This window comes from Monomorium pharaonis, unplaced genomic scaffold (assembly GCF_013373865.1).
Source record: "Monomorium pharaonis isolate MP-MQ-018 unplaced genomic scaffold, ASM1337386v2 scaffold_185, whole genome shotgun sequence".
Taxonomy (NCBI): domain Eukaryota; kingdom Metazoa; phylum Arthropoda; class Insecta; order Hymenoptera; family Formicidae; genus Monomorium; species Monomorium pharaonis.
Window position 1 is genome coordinate 6551 of NW_023415456.1, and position 15054 is coordinate 21604.

The window sequence follows — 15054 nt, forward strand, 5'->3', positions numbered from 1 at the left end:
GGTTGCAGTCGGTAATACATCTCCCATAATAAAAAGTTGGGCCATTAAGAAACATCCTGTATATACTAATGTAAATTTAACACTGCACTATTAATAAAAATTACTATTAATATAATACATATCACACACATATTTAATATTTTTATACATACAGGAATTTGATCCCGCGCGCGCGCGCGCGCGCGCACACACACACACACACACACACACACACACACACACACACACACACACACACACACACACACACACACACACACCACACACAATTAAATCAAAAATAAAAAAAAATAAATAAATCGTGAATATCATACAATTAAATTAATATATAATTAAATTAATATATAATTTTTATGAAAATTTATCTAAGTTTCTAAAAATTGAAATTAACAGTTATTAACTTTTAATTTTTTTCTAGTTGTTAATACTTCCATTCTCTGCTATAGAAAATTTTATGCATATATACATTTGAATTTATACACGTAATTTAGATTATTCATATTTTATGCGTAAACTCATAATCCTATGTGTATTATAATTAATTTAATTTTTTATCTTTAATTTTTTTAAATTTTAACTTTAAAACTTAATTGATTTATGCGTTCAAGGTCTAAAATTTTTACATCAGGCACATTTTGTTACAAGTCGACGCTAGAAGCAGACAATATTAAAATTTGTTGTCGTTTTTCCTACAAAATTGTTACGACCCGTCTTTGTTATTGTCTATACTTTAATCCTGGAGAAGGATTTTTAATTCTGTAAATGCAAATAAAAAATTAATTAGCCAGAAAATTATTGGTAAAAGATGATTGGGAAAAGATGATATCGATTAAGATAATGTAATTAGAATATTTACCCTTGCAATTTAATATATTTGTCAACTTGAGATTTTTTATTGAGACAATGAATATGGTTATTTATTTAATTTGAACGTCGAAATAAATGCTTCTCGTGCAAGTACAAATTGTCACAAGGAACCACGATGAACTAAACATCCAACGTATATTCATCTAATAAAAGCAGGCCTGAAGCCTGAACGTCAGAACGAATCGTCCATGGTAACACGAATTATTGATTAAACAATGCGAATGCAACTGGTTATCAATGTGAAAGAAATTTGAATAAAAGTGATTCGAGTGATTGATAAACCGCTGAGAAACACTAAGAAAATGAGAATACTCACACAACCTGTAATAAAGAGAAGTAATGAAGGCGGATCATTAGAATAGGAAGTTGCTTAATAAATATATAACTTTGTGTATTGCTTATTATTATTTAATATACATATTTACATTCTAATGGAACGGATTACAAGAATTAAAGACGTTCATATATCGTTACAAATATGAACAAACGCTGACAATGCATTTCTCCATTTCGGTCGTCGCGTTTCTACTGGCGTTTTTTTTTACACAAAAATATGATATATTTGTATAATTGCTCAACGTCGATATATAATATATATAATAGTAATTAATAATATTTTACATATTCTCGGCGCTACGTTGTATAATGGAAATCTATTTGCCACAATCTATAATTCTCTATAATATAAGTGACTAGTATTAAGTGACTAGTATTAAATTAAAATACACTTAGAGTACATTTCATTTCGATGAGGTGCATCTTATTACGCAGGTCATCTTTCTGTTTGGGATCCAAACAAAGCTGAACCATGGACGTAACAAATGATTATTTTCGATTCGTCTCATTTCGACATAAAGTTTTGCTCGTTTGACACAACACATCTCACGTTGGCAATGAATGATGCGTATGTTGACCATTTCAGTCTACTGTTTTCTTCTTACATTTCTTATCTTTTGCACGTTTCAATTATATTTGTTACGTCCATGAGATGGTTCCTCGCGACAGACATTTTTTCATTTTAACTCTTGACATAGACACGAGTACGATGACAATTGCTTACGTTGAATGAAGTCGTTCGGCACTCGCACGATGGAACAATTAACGAGATTTGGAAATTTACGCTTTACTCAAAATCACATTGTTTAAACAATCGCAATCATGATTCGACGATAAACCTATAATAACTACTAGAGCTGCATTGCTTTATTTACATAACGCTGCACGCGGAATTTTTTAGTTTCACAAAAAATAAGAAAATTTCTACTATTTTATTTCGATCATAAATAAATAAAAAAAACGAAATAAAATCACATTTAATGCTGTAAGAAAACAGAAATAATCGGCACAATTTTTTCAAACAGCTAAAGTTATAACAAGTTATTTTTACGTTGACTGCATTCTCATTATGTATTTTTTTTTACAACAACTTAAACGGCGCAACAGTGTATCGTGTAACTTCGACACTGAAATGGCGTAGTTTTCTTTTTTACATGTAACAAACACGATTATAAATAGACACGCGTGATGTACATGCGTATGCGACATTTACATATTTGCTCGTCTACGTATGACAACATTTATAGGAGAGGAAGAAAATTCCTCGATTACTTTAACGTGATAAAGCTATGTGACTAGAAAAATTGGCATTTGGTCCAAAAAAAATATACGAAATTCACGTGAAATTTGTACTTTAAGACAGCACCCTATCTTAAGCTTTGTCCCATTTTTAGGCGACTGATGGAAACGTTAATCGATTAATATATATCGTCATCACAAACAGTTACGTACAAACGACGTCAACTTAGATACAATTTCGTTTACAACAACAGCTTCTATAATACACGACTGTATTCTATTAAGTTTAAGTATCTGTAGAATATTCTGTGGCGGCTTTATCACGACAAAACTTGGTCCCACAGATTTATTTGTTTATTTTGAGATCTTGTCTCCGTTATAGAAAAATGATTGATATAAAGTTTAATAATGAATTTTTAGCCTTTAAAAATAAACTTTTAAACAATTTCAGCTGTGTGTATATGTGTATATTTTGTAATCTACATAATTTGTAAAAACCAAAATGACTATATGCAGAAAGTTGTATCGGTGATTAAGATACGGAAAAATATCGTCAGTGTCATTTCTTATTAGAAAATATCGTTAATATCACTTCTTATTTGATCGTGCTCCTACATTCTTTTTTTACTCTTATTTTTATCAAAGATATGAAATTGCAGCAATACAAAATAAATCCATGGAGAGTCGTTATTCTCACAAACACATAGATATAGTTATCGAAGACACCGAATGACGTTCATTTTCTATCTCACAACTGAAAGTGTTTATTGACCATTTTTCAATTTTTAGCATTAAAATGCCATCATATTAAAAAAAAAGAAAGAAAAAACTGCAGTAAGATGCGATTGCAAGAATCGCGTTCAAATGCAAAGTCGAGATTCAATAGAATCTATAAATTTTCAAAATAACATTAAAACAGCATCAAAACTGCAAAAATAACGAGTCGTCCTTTGTATCCCAAAATAGTTAATTTACTGATAGACGCGTCTAAGCCATCTTCATTATTAAAATTGCTGAGCAACTTGTTCATTCTTATTCTTTGTATCACGCATCTTCAAAACTCTTATGACAAACGGACGGCAAGATTCTTGGACCGTATACAAACGTCATACGGAGAAGAATTGTACTATTGTACTATTATACAATAAAATAGGTTGTTGAATTTAAAAACAGTTACTGAATAAAGTTACCGACGACATCGGTGGGTTTTGATTGCTGATTGCACTGACCGATTATTCGTCGTCGATGGTAGGGTGGACTTGTAGTACGTCCTTTAGGATCCTTTGGTCATAATGCTGCTCGACGAGTACTACTTGTAGTGTGAGACGAAGAGGAGGAAGGAAAGGCAGATCCGTGCAACGATGGCTGTTGCACGGTACTCGATTCTCAAACCTTACTTTCTTTTACCCATCAGTGGTACGTTTGAAGGAATTGCAAATTTTGCTCAGATGGAGAGCAGCGATATGCCCGTAGCTTCTGCTGTACCACTCAGGTGTGCGACCCCTGAAAATAATTTTTATCTTGTAAATTTTAGTCTACTCCCAAGTCTATTTTATCTTAATTTTTATTTTAAATAAATATAATAAAATAAATATTATTTAATTTTAAGTAAATAAAAATAAATAATTCGCTTTAAATAAGCTTTTAGAAAATATTTTCAAGAAAATGTTAATCAAATCAAAGTAAATAAAATACATTATTCAAGAGAAACGATTGACATTACTTACCTCATATCGACTCTGGTTAAATGCATAATGCGGGATTTGCCGCTGTCACATGGTTCGATGTGATAACGCGAGGCCAAAACGATGCCGCGAGTTCCCCCGAGCATGACAGGAGCGTCAGGATGATGCACGGATGTTTCATCAATGACGCAAGCACCTTTGGCAAGATTAAGCCAAGATCTACAAAAATTAATTGTATTAGTTGTAGACTGTGAATATCTCTAACAATTAAAATTTACGTAAAATAAAACATTTGGTATTTATAAAAATAATACAACAATGTTTATAAATAATATAAATATGTTTATGCATAATAAATAAATAAAAAGGATTTGATTACAATACACACAAACGATACAAATTTTATTAACTCACCTTACTACACAATAATCTCGAGCGGGCAAAGGACTCATGTTCCCGGTGGAGTATTGAACGACCTCCGCATTGGTGTCCAACTTGGTCACCAGTCTGTACGTTAACAGTTGCGGGTCCCAGGTGTACCTTTCTCTTAGAACACGATGCAACACTTCGTTTGGCGGAGCTTCGACTTCAGTCGACACTCGCCAGAGACGAAGCGGGTGCCCGTCGCCGACCTTTTTATACGCCATTTCCACGCTGTTATCGGCAGGACTGTCTACCGTGACCCAATCGCAACTTCTGCTAGAACGAATTGCGAAGTTTCCATTTAAACACAAGTAAGTTCTCTGTTAATTTATTTAATTGTTTATAGTTTATAGGTTTGACATACATATTCTTTCCTTCCCTTTATTTATATTTGTCTATTAAAAAAAATGTATCCTTGACTCTATAGTTTTTATCACATTTATCTTATTTTATCATTTCTTTCGCAAATAAATTATACTATAAGGATGACATGCACTCACTTTTCTCCCACTTCCTTCAGCAACTCTATGGTGCAGGCGTATAGGTAACCCTTCCAATCCTGTTTCATTTCCGGGCCGAGTTCGTCTATCGCGACCGAAATTTCTTCCACATACTTAATGCGGAAGTGACACAGCGACAGCATGTCCGACGAGACCTGAAAGAATCGGAAGAGGCAGTGAGCTGTGTTCTCTTTCCTCGTTTGTGTTTGGGATCGACGAATGACAACGCTTCGGCACTCACCATAAATAATTCACGATGCATCTTGATCAGAAACAAAAGACAGTCGTGAGCTGCTTTGTTTTCCGACAGTTCCCGCTGATCGGGAATGCCCATGGTCTTTCGCCTACGTGGCGACACGCTGTTCGTCACATCCGTGCTGTGTTTAAAATGAAACAGGTTCGGAGCCAGACACACAGCCAGATTCGAGGCTGTCATCTGATTGGAGGGCGAGTTGCTGGCAACGTGATTGAGAAAGTCAAGCAGGATCTCCAATGCTTCACGATTCTCGTCCGGAAGCAGCAATAAGACGCACTGCACGGCATCAGGTCGTAACTCCACCGGGACATCTGTGAGAAAAACCGATTTATCGTAAAATCATACACTTTATTTTCCGCGTTGCTTAGAAATTAGAAAAAAAGCTAGCAGAAATTGTAAAAACTTACGTTGGAAAATGGCGATAAATATCTCTGAGAGCTTGTTTGTTAACAAAGCCTCCGGCAGCTCCCTGAAATATTGTTTCAGAAGATCGGCGACGTCGAATGCCTGCTGCCCGTCAAAATTAACATTATCCCCCTCGGTCTCCATCATGACTTTCAAATTTTGTGTCCTAGATTTGACGCCGCTCTTTCTAAAAATGCCCACTTGATCTATAGCGTTAGCTCTCAGCCATCTTAGGGCGATCTGAATGCAGCTTGGTAATGCTTGACCAGTTCTCTGCAGAGATAATAAAAGCGGCACTCCGAAAACTGCCTTGTCGTTGTAATCGGGCGACTTAATTTTCCTCCTAAACTTCGGAAGTTGCCAGTTCCAGCCAGTGCGATGAGTTGGACAATGTCGTTCCATGCACGCCGTCAGTTTCATCAGTGCCAGCTTCCTCAGCACCAAAAGTTGTCCGCACGACACGGAAGCCATCGCTCTAGGACACAATTCGTCACCACCGCCACTCTGTGTAACAAACGATAGCACATAGATTTAATATAAAGCAAATTTTTAAATATAACTACTAATAATGTACTAATTATAATATATAATATAAACATAATATTTCTATTAAGTCGCATTATAATGCAACGTTTTACAATAAATAGTTACAAATAAATAAACATGATTAAGCAGAAAGAAAAAACAAAAATGATAATAATTATTTGGACTCGTAAAATTTTCGTTACAAAAAAGCATACATATTAATAAATTATAAGACAAATTGATGATTAATTTTAGTCATTGTTAAAGTACCAGATTTGATTAAATTATTGAAGCCCATTTATTTCGCACGAAAGATAATCCTGTCCGCGTGCAAGGTGCGATTCGGGAAGGCACAAAGTAAGTAATAAACTAGCCAGCCGGAGTATGTAATCCATAAAAGCCCGGACGTTCCTTTTGCGGGATTACAAGAGAACTACAAGTGGCCCGAAAGAATGCGCGACTCACATTATCCGACGTAACGTCCATACATACGGGCGGAGAAGCGCAACGCCAGAAATAAATGATACTCGTCGAATTGTATTTAACGAACGTGCTTCATAATTAATCCGTAGCGACGAAATTAAGAACCGGCGGCGTCAGGCAACAGACGGATCGCGCTCCGAACACTATAATTAATTGTAGAAAGTGTTCCATGCAGTTTTACCGCTCGCGTAATCGGCGATGGGGGTCTTAAGGTCGCATGGTTAAGCAGAGTTTCCTGCTGCCTTCGGCGGTAAAGAAAAAAAAAAATTACCGCCCCGACAATCGTGAGGTCATCAGCTGGCGTAACAAAGATTAAGCAGTTTTCGCGCGAAAGAATCGACGATTTTCTGACGAACGTCGTCGTTATCACGTATTAACGCGTATCAACAAAGCGAAAGAAAAATTGATTAATTTGACGCAAATGATGAGATATGTAATTTCATATGTAACAATCGTTATACGTAACGAGAATTCAAAGATAGAAATTGCGAGGGAAAGAAAAATACGTTTGCAGATGAATAAGAATACAAAAATAGCGTAAAAGCGGCGGAAGTTATTTGTGCAAATCTCTCTTTGGAACGAGAGTTACGTAAAATGCGAAAGTCAATAGTCAATAAAATTGGAGTTATAATTCTAACGAGATTAATTGTGAATTCTCATTGAAATGCATCTTTGTGTACCCGCGCAACGCTCCCTCCGTACGTGCTAGTATCGGGTAATCTGATTTTGTACTCACGCTTTTGCTGTGACTCGTACTGTAATGCGTGTGATAAGCGTCGAGTTTCATATTGGCGCAATTATTTATTAAATTAAAAACGTGCGGATGCTGGCAAAGGCTCTAGCTGCTGCGAGTCGCCCTCGAAAAAGGATGGCTACGCCCGGAAACGTCAATCAATAGTCTGAAACAGAAGCACAATGAAAAATCGTCAATTTTCATTTTGCACTTAGCCGATTATTGCGTGCTATAAGATAATGTATTGCGCTTACACGCGTATTTACGTAAACGAAAAAGTACAGCGCAGCGATATTTGATAGTGTCAGAAATATCCGTCGTATCAATCGTATTTGTTGCACACTGAGAGAAAAAAGTCAAAGTATTGAGAACCAAATATCTTATAACGTTTTCTTCGATATTTATTTGTTAGAAAAAAATTTATTTATGAAAGCAAAATATATATATATTATATCCGAAGATTTATGACGTATTGTTTGTACCGTTTCACAGAAAAAATTTAATAGTACGATGTAGCTAAATTACCATATATATTGTAAATACTATGATGAATTAATGAAAAAAATAGTAAAAATTTTCATAATTACTTGCTTGGTCCGTTTTTATTATTTACCATGGTAACTTTTATAATAAAATTTTCTTTGTGTATAATCTAGCTTTATTTTCCTCATACTTTTATCATATAAGGCTTAAATACGAATAAGAAAATTAAAACACATGTTTTATTTCATCTTATGATCCAATTGCATTTTATAATATTTGAAACGTTTCTCAATAATTAATTTTCTATATTTGTAAATTTGACCAAAATAATTAATTTATATAAAATTGAGCGAGTATTTTGTAAGATTACACAGAAATATTTTTTTATACAATATTATTTAATCCCCAAGAAGAAGAAAAAAAAATAAAGGAAATAAAATAAGTAATGAATAGGTGCAATAAATTTTCTTTTTACTAAGCTCAGGCGGTAACTCCGACTCGGAGAAACATGCGTTAACCGACGAAAAGTACTACCTGTATGATCAGGTAGTGGACGTACTGGAAAGGGTAAGAGACGCTTAAGGCGGTTAGCCGAAAAATATTAACGAAAAATTCGACAACCTTCTCCGGGGCAAGCAATTTCACTGCTTGCACAAAGAAACAAAAGAATATTGGAGAAGCGTCGGGTCTTAGGTATAAAACCAGAGGAAAAAAAGTCTTTTGTCTGTCCAGTTTCACTGGAGAATCTGAACTACCAACTTTTAGTAACTAATATTCCAATTTTGTCGTGTTTTAGAAAATATATTTGACAAAAATATTAAATAATACATCTTTTTCTAATTTTAGATTAAATTTATATCAAAAATTTCAATTGACAATTGAGATATAAACCAACAATACCGCAAACTTTAAAACTTAATCTGTTACCATGCCAATTAATGTAAATAATCGTTATTTTATTCAAAAAACATGGATATAAGAAGTATGTATATGTTTAAAAATGTTTCTATATAGTTAAATAAATGTTTTAAATATAGTTTTATTAAAATCATGGTTTTATTAATTTATGATTTTTGAGTAATACTATTTAGATTTAGAAAAGAAACAAAAGAGGAATAAGCGAAATGGCAACGCGACAGAAGAAAAAGACATTACTGATTTTTGGTATGGTTATTTCTAGAAATCGGTTGAATGTATGTATAAATGTTTCCTAGGTTTTTTTACCACACTAAATTTATTTAGCATACTAAAAAATTAATAAAGTTCTCTTCTCTAAAAAGTAGTAGAATATTCTCTCCGTGTAAATCTAAGTTACTTGTTAGACATTGAAAACGATTGATGGAGGCAAATTTACCTAGGTCAGTATCGGTTCTTTGAATTTCGTCCTGATTCTGCTTTGAGGTGGAGGCTGTGCAGTCCTCGGCTGATGTTTCCTTGAGCAGGGACGAATTCGATGAACTTGCAACAGTTCTCAGTTCAGAATTCACTCACGGAATCACTTAATATACAAAGTTCGCTTCGCACTCAACGTCCAAACGAAGAACATCCAGAGCTAGGTAGCGACCTGAAGGATCTGCGGATCATCTAGCGGCGTGCAACGATTATATTAGAAGAGAAATGAGCGGTTGAGAGAGGGAAGAAGCGTATAGTGGCGGAGGGGAGGAAGAGGTGGTAAGAAAACGAGAGAAGGAGTCGTATCCGAGGTAGCGATTCGAAGGCTTCCGTCACAGAGACACAGTTGTGGAGGGGACGAAGAACCAAGAACAAGAACCAATCGTACACTGAGCACTCACTAATTCTTTCGCGATTGGCCCTTACATTTAATTCTTCAGCCCCTCTGTAGCGACGGCTATCCTTGTTCTACCTTTAATAAGTAATAAAGATAGACTGATGCTGGTAGCGCTAACAGCGTCTTCTTGAACGCACCCTATGTAGTAGAAGTTTGAAAACTGTAAGACAGCCGGTCCCAGTGGAGGGGACGAGTCGAACATATAATACGTGTGTATAAAATTATATAACATACAACGTTATATATAAAATTATATATAATTTTACGTATACTATAAACTTTTTAAAGTAAAATTTCTCACTCAATTAAAACGAGTGAACCCGTAATCATATATGTATAACCTAGCCGCAAATCTGTAAAAACATTATGTGACAATCCTTTGCTAATACATGGGGCACCATCGCGTTCCGTCTGGTAGTCGCACTATATTGCAAATCCAAGTGTGTTAATGTAACATGTTTTTTCTGTGTAATTTTAAGTTTACACGTTTATCTGTGTTATGCATGAGTGAGACTGAGAACGTGTAAAGATGGCGGCGTACGAGTAGGAGCGAAAGCGCATGAGAATATGTACGCGATGTGTGGGAGCGAGAGCATGCGATGGGTAAGAACAATGTGTGCGAGTGAGAGAGTGCGATGAGTAGGAACGACGAATGCGAGTGAGAGCCTACGGGAGGGATGAGAGCGATGGATGGTACGGGCGTTGTTACGTTGAGTGTGAGTAAAGGCATAGAATAATTAAGAATAATTTTTGCAAATATGTATATATTTCTTTTACTACATTTTTTATATTTTTATAAATATGATATAAATTGATTATAAATATTTATAAATTGATATAAACATTTTTCGTTAAGGCCAACAATCTTCATAATCATCTCCGAATAAGGGTGGCATGTCAAAAAGCCGCCTCAGATCAAGAACGCCCGCGGTCCCGTACTTGCCAATGGACTGCGATCATCAAGCAAGTCATCGTTGTGATATCGATCGACTTTGCGGAGCAACCGCGTTCACATCGTATCTTCAATATTTATAAATCCGCAAATGCGAATATCTGACTGTGGGAACCGGGGCTAAAGAAAACTATAATTATTTTTAAAAATTTGTTACAGGTATTTATATATTAACTAGCAATCGCTATTACTAAATTACCTGTTGGCCTACAGGCCCGCGCAATAATATTAGGCTCTCTTAGTATTATATTTCTCGGCGTCGATGAGGGAATATCTATATTTTCGCTGGCGCGGTATGATCGAGACGCACCGATACCTCGCCCGCATAAATTCACGGAAAAAAATAAAATAATATTTAATATTTCACCACTCACGCCTTCTGCTGGATACAAGTGTACGTCTTAGCAAACTACTAAAAAAAATCGACAGGCCATGAGCTGGGAAGCGTAGGATTTATCTAAACGTAAAAAAACGCAAAAACCTTTTTTTATAGCGATTAAAAATCCTTTGAAACGATATGTGGTCAACCGTTGATCCAATAGTAATTATTGTTGAGTGGGTCAGTAACATGTGAAGGCAGTTTCGAGCCAGGTCTGACGATAACAATGGTGCATTCATTTTTACACTAAGCACATTCTTTATATGTAAGAGCGGCCGAAATACCGGCGCTAGACTAAAAAATAAAGCGTTTACTTAAAAAAATTTCAAGAGCCGATGTGTCGACGCTAAATCATGAAAATCCGACAATAAAAAGAGTTTAGTAAATTCCATATTTCGTATTCTTTTATTTCATATACTTTTTTTTCTAAATAAAAAATATCGCAAGCAAGTGAGGGATAAAGCGAAAGAAAGCGATATGGAATAGTAAAACATATCGCAATATGTTCAATTATGCGTTGCAATGTTATCAGATTTACTTTTAATCCAGATAGTACCGAATAAGAAGGCGAGAGAAAAAGAAGACGTAAACGACATAAACAATAAGAATCGTCCAAATTATTATGCGCCACCGATATTTTCTCACGAGCGCATGCTACCCTTGTTTATAACACCTCATAAGTGTCTAAACGTCGCTCGCCCACCCTTCTCCGATGAAATCGTCACCATGCACCTACCCCCGCCGGCGTGACGTCATATCCCGCGCTAACAAGACCCATCCCGCACACTCGCCCCCCCCCCCCCTCCCCCGGAGCTCCGGGAACAAAACTCTCTTTTTATATTCCTATTATGTTTATAATACTCACTAATGTGTAAGCTAAAGGCTGTTTCAAGCATTTATAAGTTTTAAATTAATTGCATATTTTAAGCGTATGAAGTTGGTTTCCCTCTGCGTTTTCTATTTTCAGTAAGGCTGTAATACAGTTGTAGACTTTAATTCTTTGCGTATATTTGTGCTGGTTTGTCAAGTTGTACATCTATTTAGAGCGCAGCGAATTGGCCTGCCGCACGAATGGCGACTGGTCAAATTACACAAAATTTCTTTATTATACTACCACGGTTAATAACTTATCAATCTTGGGTCTTTCGCGTCACATAACTTTAACTTATCATTTAATTGCTCGGTAGCGGCTCAGATATATTAACGTTGTTTCTTCAAAAACGTTCGATACATACTACCTCAGGGACAGGCAAACTCCCTGCTTGCGAAATTCTCCCACCCTGCCGGAAAATAGCGCGCCGCTCGCACGCATATAGTGCGTGATTTCAACGTTCACAGTCACTAGTCTAAATCTCAACAACAGTTAAGTTAGATGTTTCGTCCAAACACAAAGTTGTTCCTAATTGTAGTTTCATAAGCCTGACACGTGATGTATGTTTCTTCCCGTGAGGTGTGAATTTACGATCAAAGATTATATCAAGTATATTCTCAAGTTAATACCGCTGCGAAGTTAATATCGCGATCAGAATCTCGAGGTAGCTTCGTAGCTACTCGCTCGATCAGAGCTTTACGTTGTAAAATTTGTAAATTGCCGATTTCATTTAATTATATTACCTTCGCGTTGACGCACATATTTTCTACCTCGGGAAACAGGTAATGAAACGTGTTCGTACGTGCGCCCGCACATCTGCAAGACACACGCTACGCCAAGGATCACCCGCCACTACGTCGTCTCCGGAGGCCATCGCTCTCAACTCCACGCTGACATCGAGGATCATCGAGCGCCTAAAAACTCGAGTATCCTACAATATAATTATTCTTATTTTCTGCATGTGGATCATTAACTGTTCCATAATTTCACTCGATTACGCAATTGCGCGATTGCATTCAATTCACATCCATCTCACCTGCATGCACAACGTATAAAACTGCATCAGTTCGCCAACTCGATTCGACGCTGCCAAAAACACACACACACAATCAAATTCGCGTCAAAACTAATCGCCGTATCGAGTACCGCAGGAAAAATCACGACGAATCTCGCGCGTGATCCTCTTTGCGCGCTAACGTGCGTGAATTTTCGTACGGTCAAGTAAAAGAGAAAGTTCCGAACAAAGGTAAGAATCGAGAATCTTCCCCGGCCGAAAAAACTCATAAAACATGTTCGGACGCACACTTAATCCTTTTGAAAAAATACGTTTCACTCAAGTCGCATTCCGGCAAATAATAACGAAGGAAAAACGACAGGTAGAGAACAAAAAGGTTACTTTCGCCTAAACATACGAAAAAGAGGTGCACGGATCTGTATTTCGAAAACTTCGGGTAACGAAACCGTCATGTAAATTTATCGTTTTTGAAATATATAACATAAATCTTTGTGTTGCCTCAACGAGACGACCGGTTACTTCGTAAATTTACAACCCGACCGATCCTTTATTCTCGGCCCGGTTATTTACAGTTTGATTCAATTGTTTCGTATTTCCTGCCTAGCCAATTACTTATCTTTTGAGTGGACACGTCGTTCGTCGTTCGTCGTTCGTCAACCGAATATTTCCTAAACCGGGATCGCATTTCAAAAGGAGTCATAAATAACGTGCACCGAATTTATTTACACTAAATCAGTGCTTGAGCCTAGTTGCCCTTTTCGAGCCGATTCCCGAACGCGCCGCCTCCTATGCCCCCACTACCGCGCGCGGCCTTGACGGCCGAGCCGCCGATCTCGCCCGTACGCTTTGTCTCAGGAGCAGCTCTGTATAAGAAATAGTGCCCTGCACCACAAAATTCATTAAAATTACTTTAAGTAAATAATTTTTGTTTTTATAAACAAAAAAGTACTAACTTTTTTATTACTAATTTATTTTATGTAGTATAACAATATGTAAAAACATAATATGTAAATTAGAATTTTGACAATAGTTTTCCACATCACCCGTGAGATACTATTATTGATGCGTTTTTTTTTAAGTGGTTTCCCCAGTAGGCCTAATTCACTAAAAGATGAAATATAATATACAGCTTGGCAGGAAAACAAAATTTTATATATTGTAAGATATATAAAAACCACAGGAAAATTAGAAGAATGCCAAGCTATATATTATATTTCATCTTTTAGTGGATTAGGCCTACTGAGAAAACCACTTAAAAAAAAGCATCAATAATAATACCTCACGGGTGATGTAAAAATTAAACTATTGTCAAAATTCTAATTTACATATTATGTTTTTACATATTGTTATACTACATAAAATAAATTAATAATAAAAAAGTTAGTACTTTTTTGTTTATAAAAACAAAAATTATTTACTTAAAGTAATTTTAATGAATTTTGTGGTGCAGGGCACTATTTCTTATACAGAGCTGCTCCTGAGACAAAGCGTACGGGCGAGATCGGCGGCTCGGCCGTCAAGGCCGCGCGCGGTAGTGGGGGCATAGGAGGCGGCGCGTTCGGGAATCGGCTCGAAAAGGGCAACTAGGCTCAAGCACTGCACTAAATCAATGTAGTTTGGATCGAGTGAGACAAATAAATCAAAAAACGCGCTACGCTAAAGGTGCGGTTAAAGAGGTTTGAAAAACTAATCGCGAAAAACCGTGTCGATGAAGAAGACATAAGGATGCGACTGAAACGCCTGACCAATCCTTTTTATAGTCCAGTAGAATTAGCATTTTTGGGGGAAAAAATTGGTGACTCAAGTTTGACTGCGCGTAAAGCACAATTAATGTGCGTAGATTAAGATAGGCACGTTTGCCACTCGCAAAAAGCTGGGGGTTATTGCAAAATTACGGGTTGAAGTGAGGAAAAAGTAGTTTTTTTGCTTGCGCCTCGTAAACTAAAAACGGAATCGAAAAAAGTTTCAAATAAAAGTTGTAGGTATTAAGTAGATCTACAATAATAAATTTGGTTCATTAAGATCGGTCAATTAGTTTGGTTGTAAAGTTGAAAAAACCATGAAAAATGGCCATTTCTTTAATTGTTTATAACTTCTTAAAAATTAACTCAAA

General features: G+C 36.1%; 1 protein-coding gene across 3 annotated transcripts; it reads right to left on the bottom strand.

Moving 5' to 3' along the window:
• Window positions 1-689: 689 nt before the first annotated feature.
• Window positions 690-11802, bottom strand: LOC118648116 (stAR-related lipid transfer protein 13-like). 3 transcript variants are annotated; one of them, XM_036294367.1, is made up of 8 exons: window positions 9290-11802; window positions 7456-7618; window positions 5714-6215; window positions 5292-5617; window positions 5051-5205; window positions 4542-4826; window positions 4170-4346; window positions 690-3945 (listed from the first exon to the last, which is right to left on the bottom strand). In XM_036294367.1, the coding sequence occupies exons 2-8, from the start codon at window positions 7504-7506 to the stop codon at window positions 3846-3848; spliced, it is 1596 nt and encodes a 531-aa protein (XP_036150260.1). In that variant the 5' UTR covers window positions 7507-7618; window positions 9290-11802; the 3' UTR covers window positions 690-3845. The 3 variants fall into 3 exon arrangements, with proteins under 3 accessions (XP_036150260.1, XP_036150261.1, XP_036150259.1); XM_036294368.1 differs by having other exon boundaries at window positions 4542-4823; window positions 7456-11802; XM_036294366.1 differs by having other exon boundaries at window positions 7456-11802.
• Between the last annotated feature and the right edge of the window lie 3252 nt (window positions 11803-15054).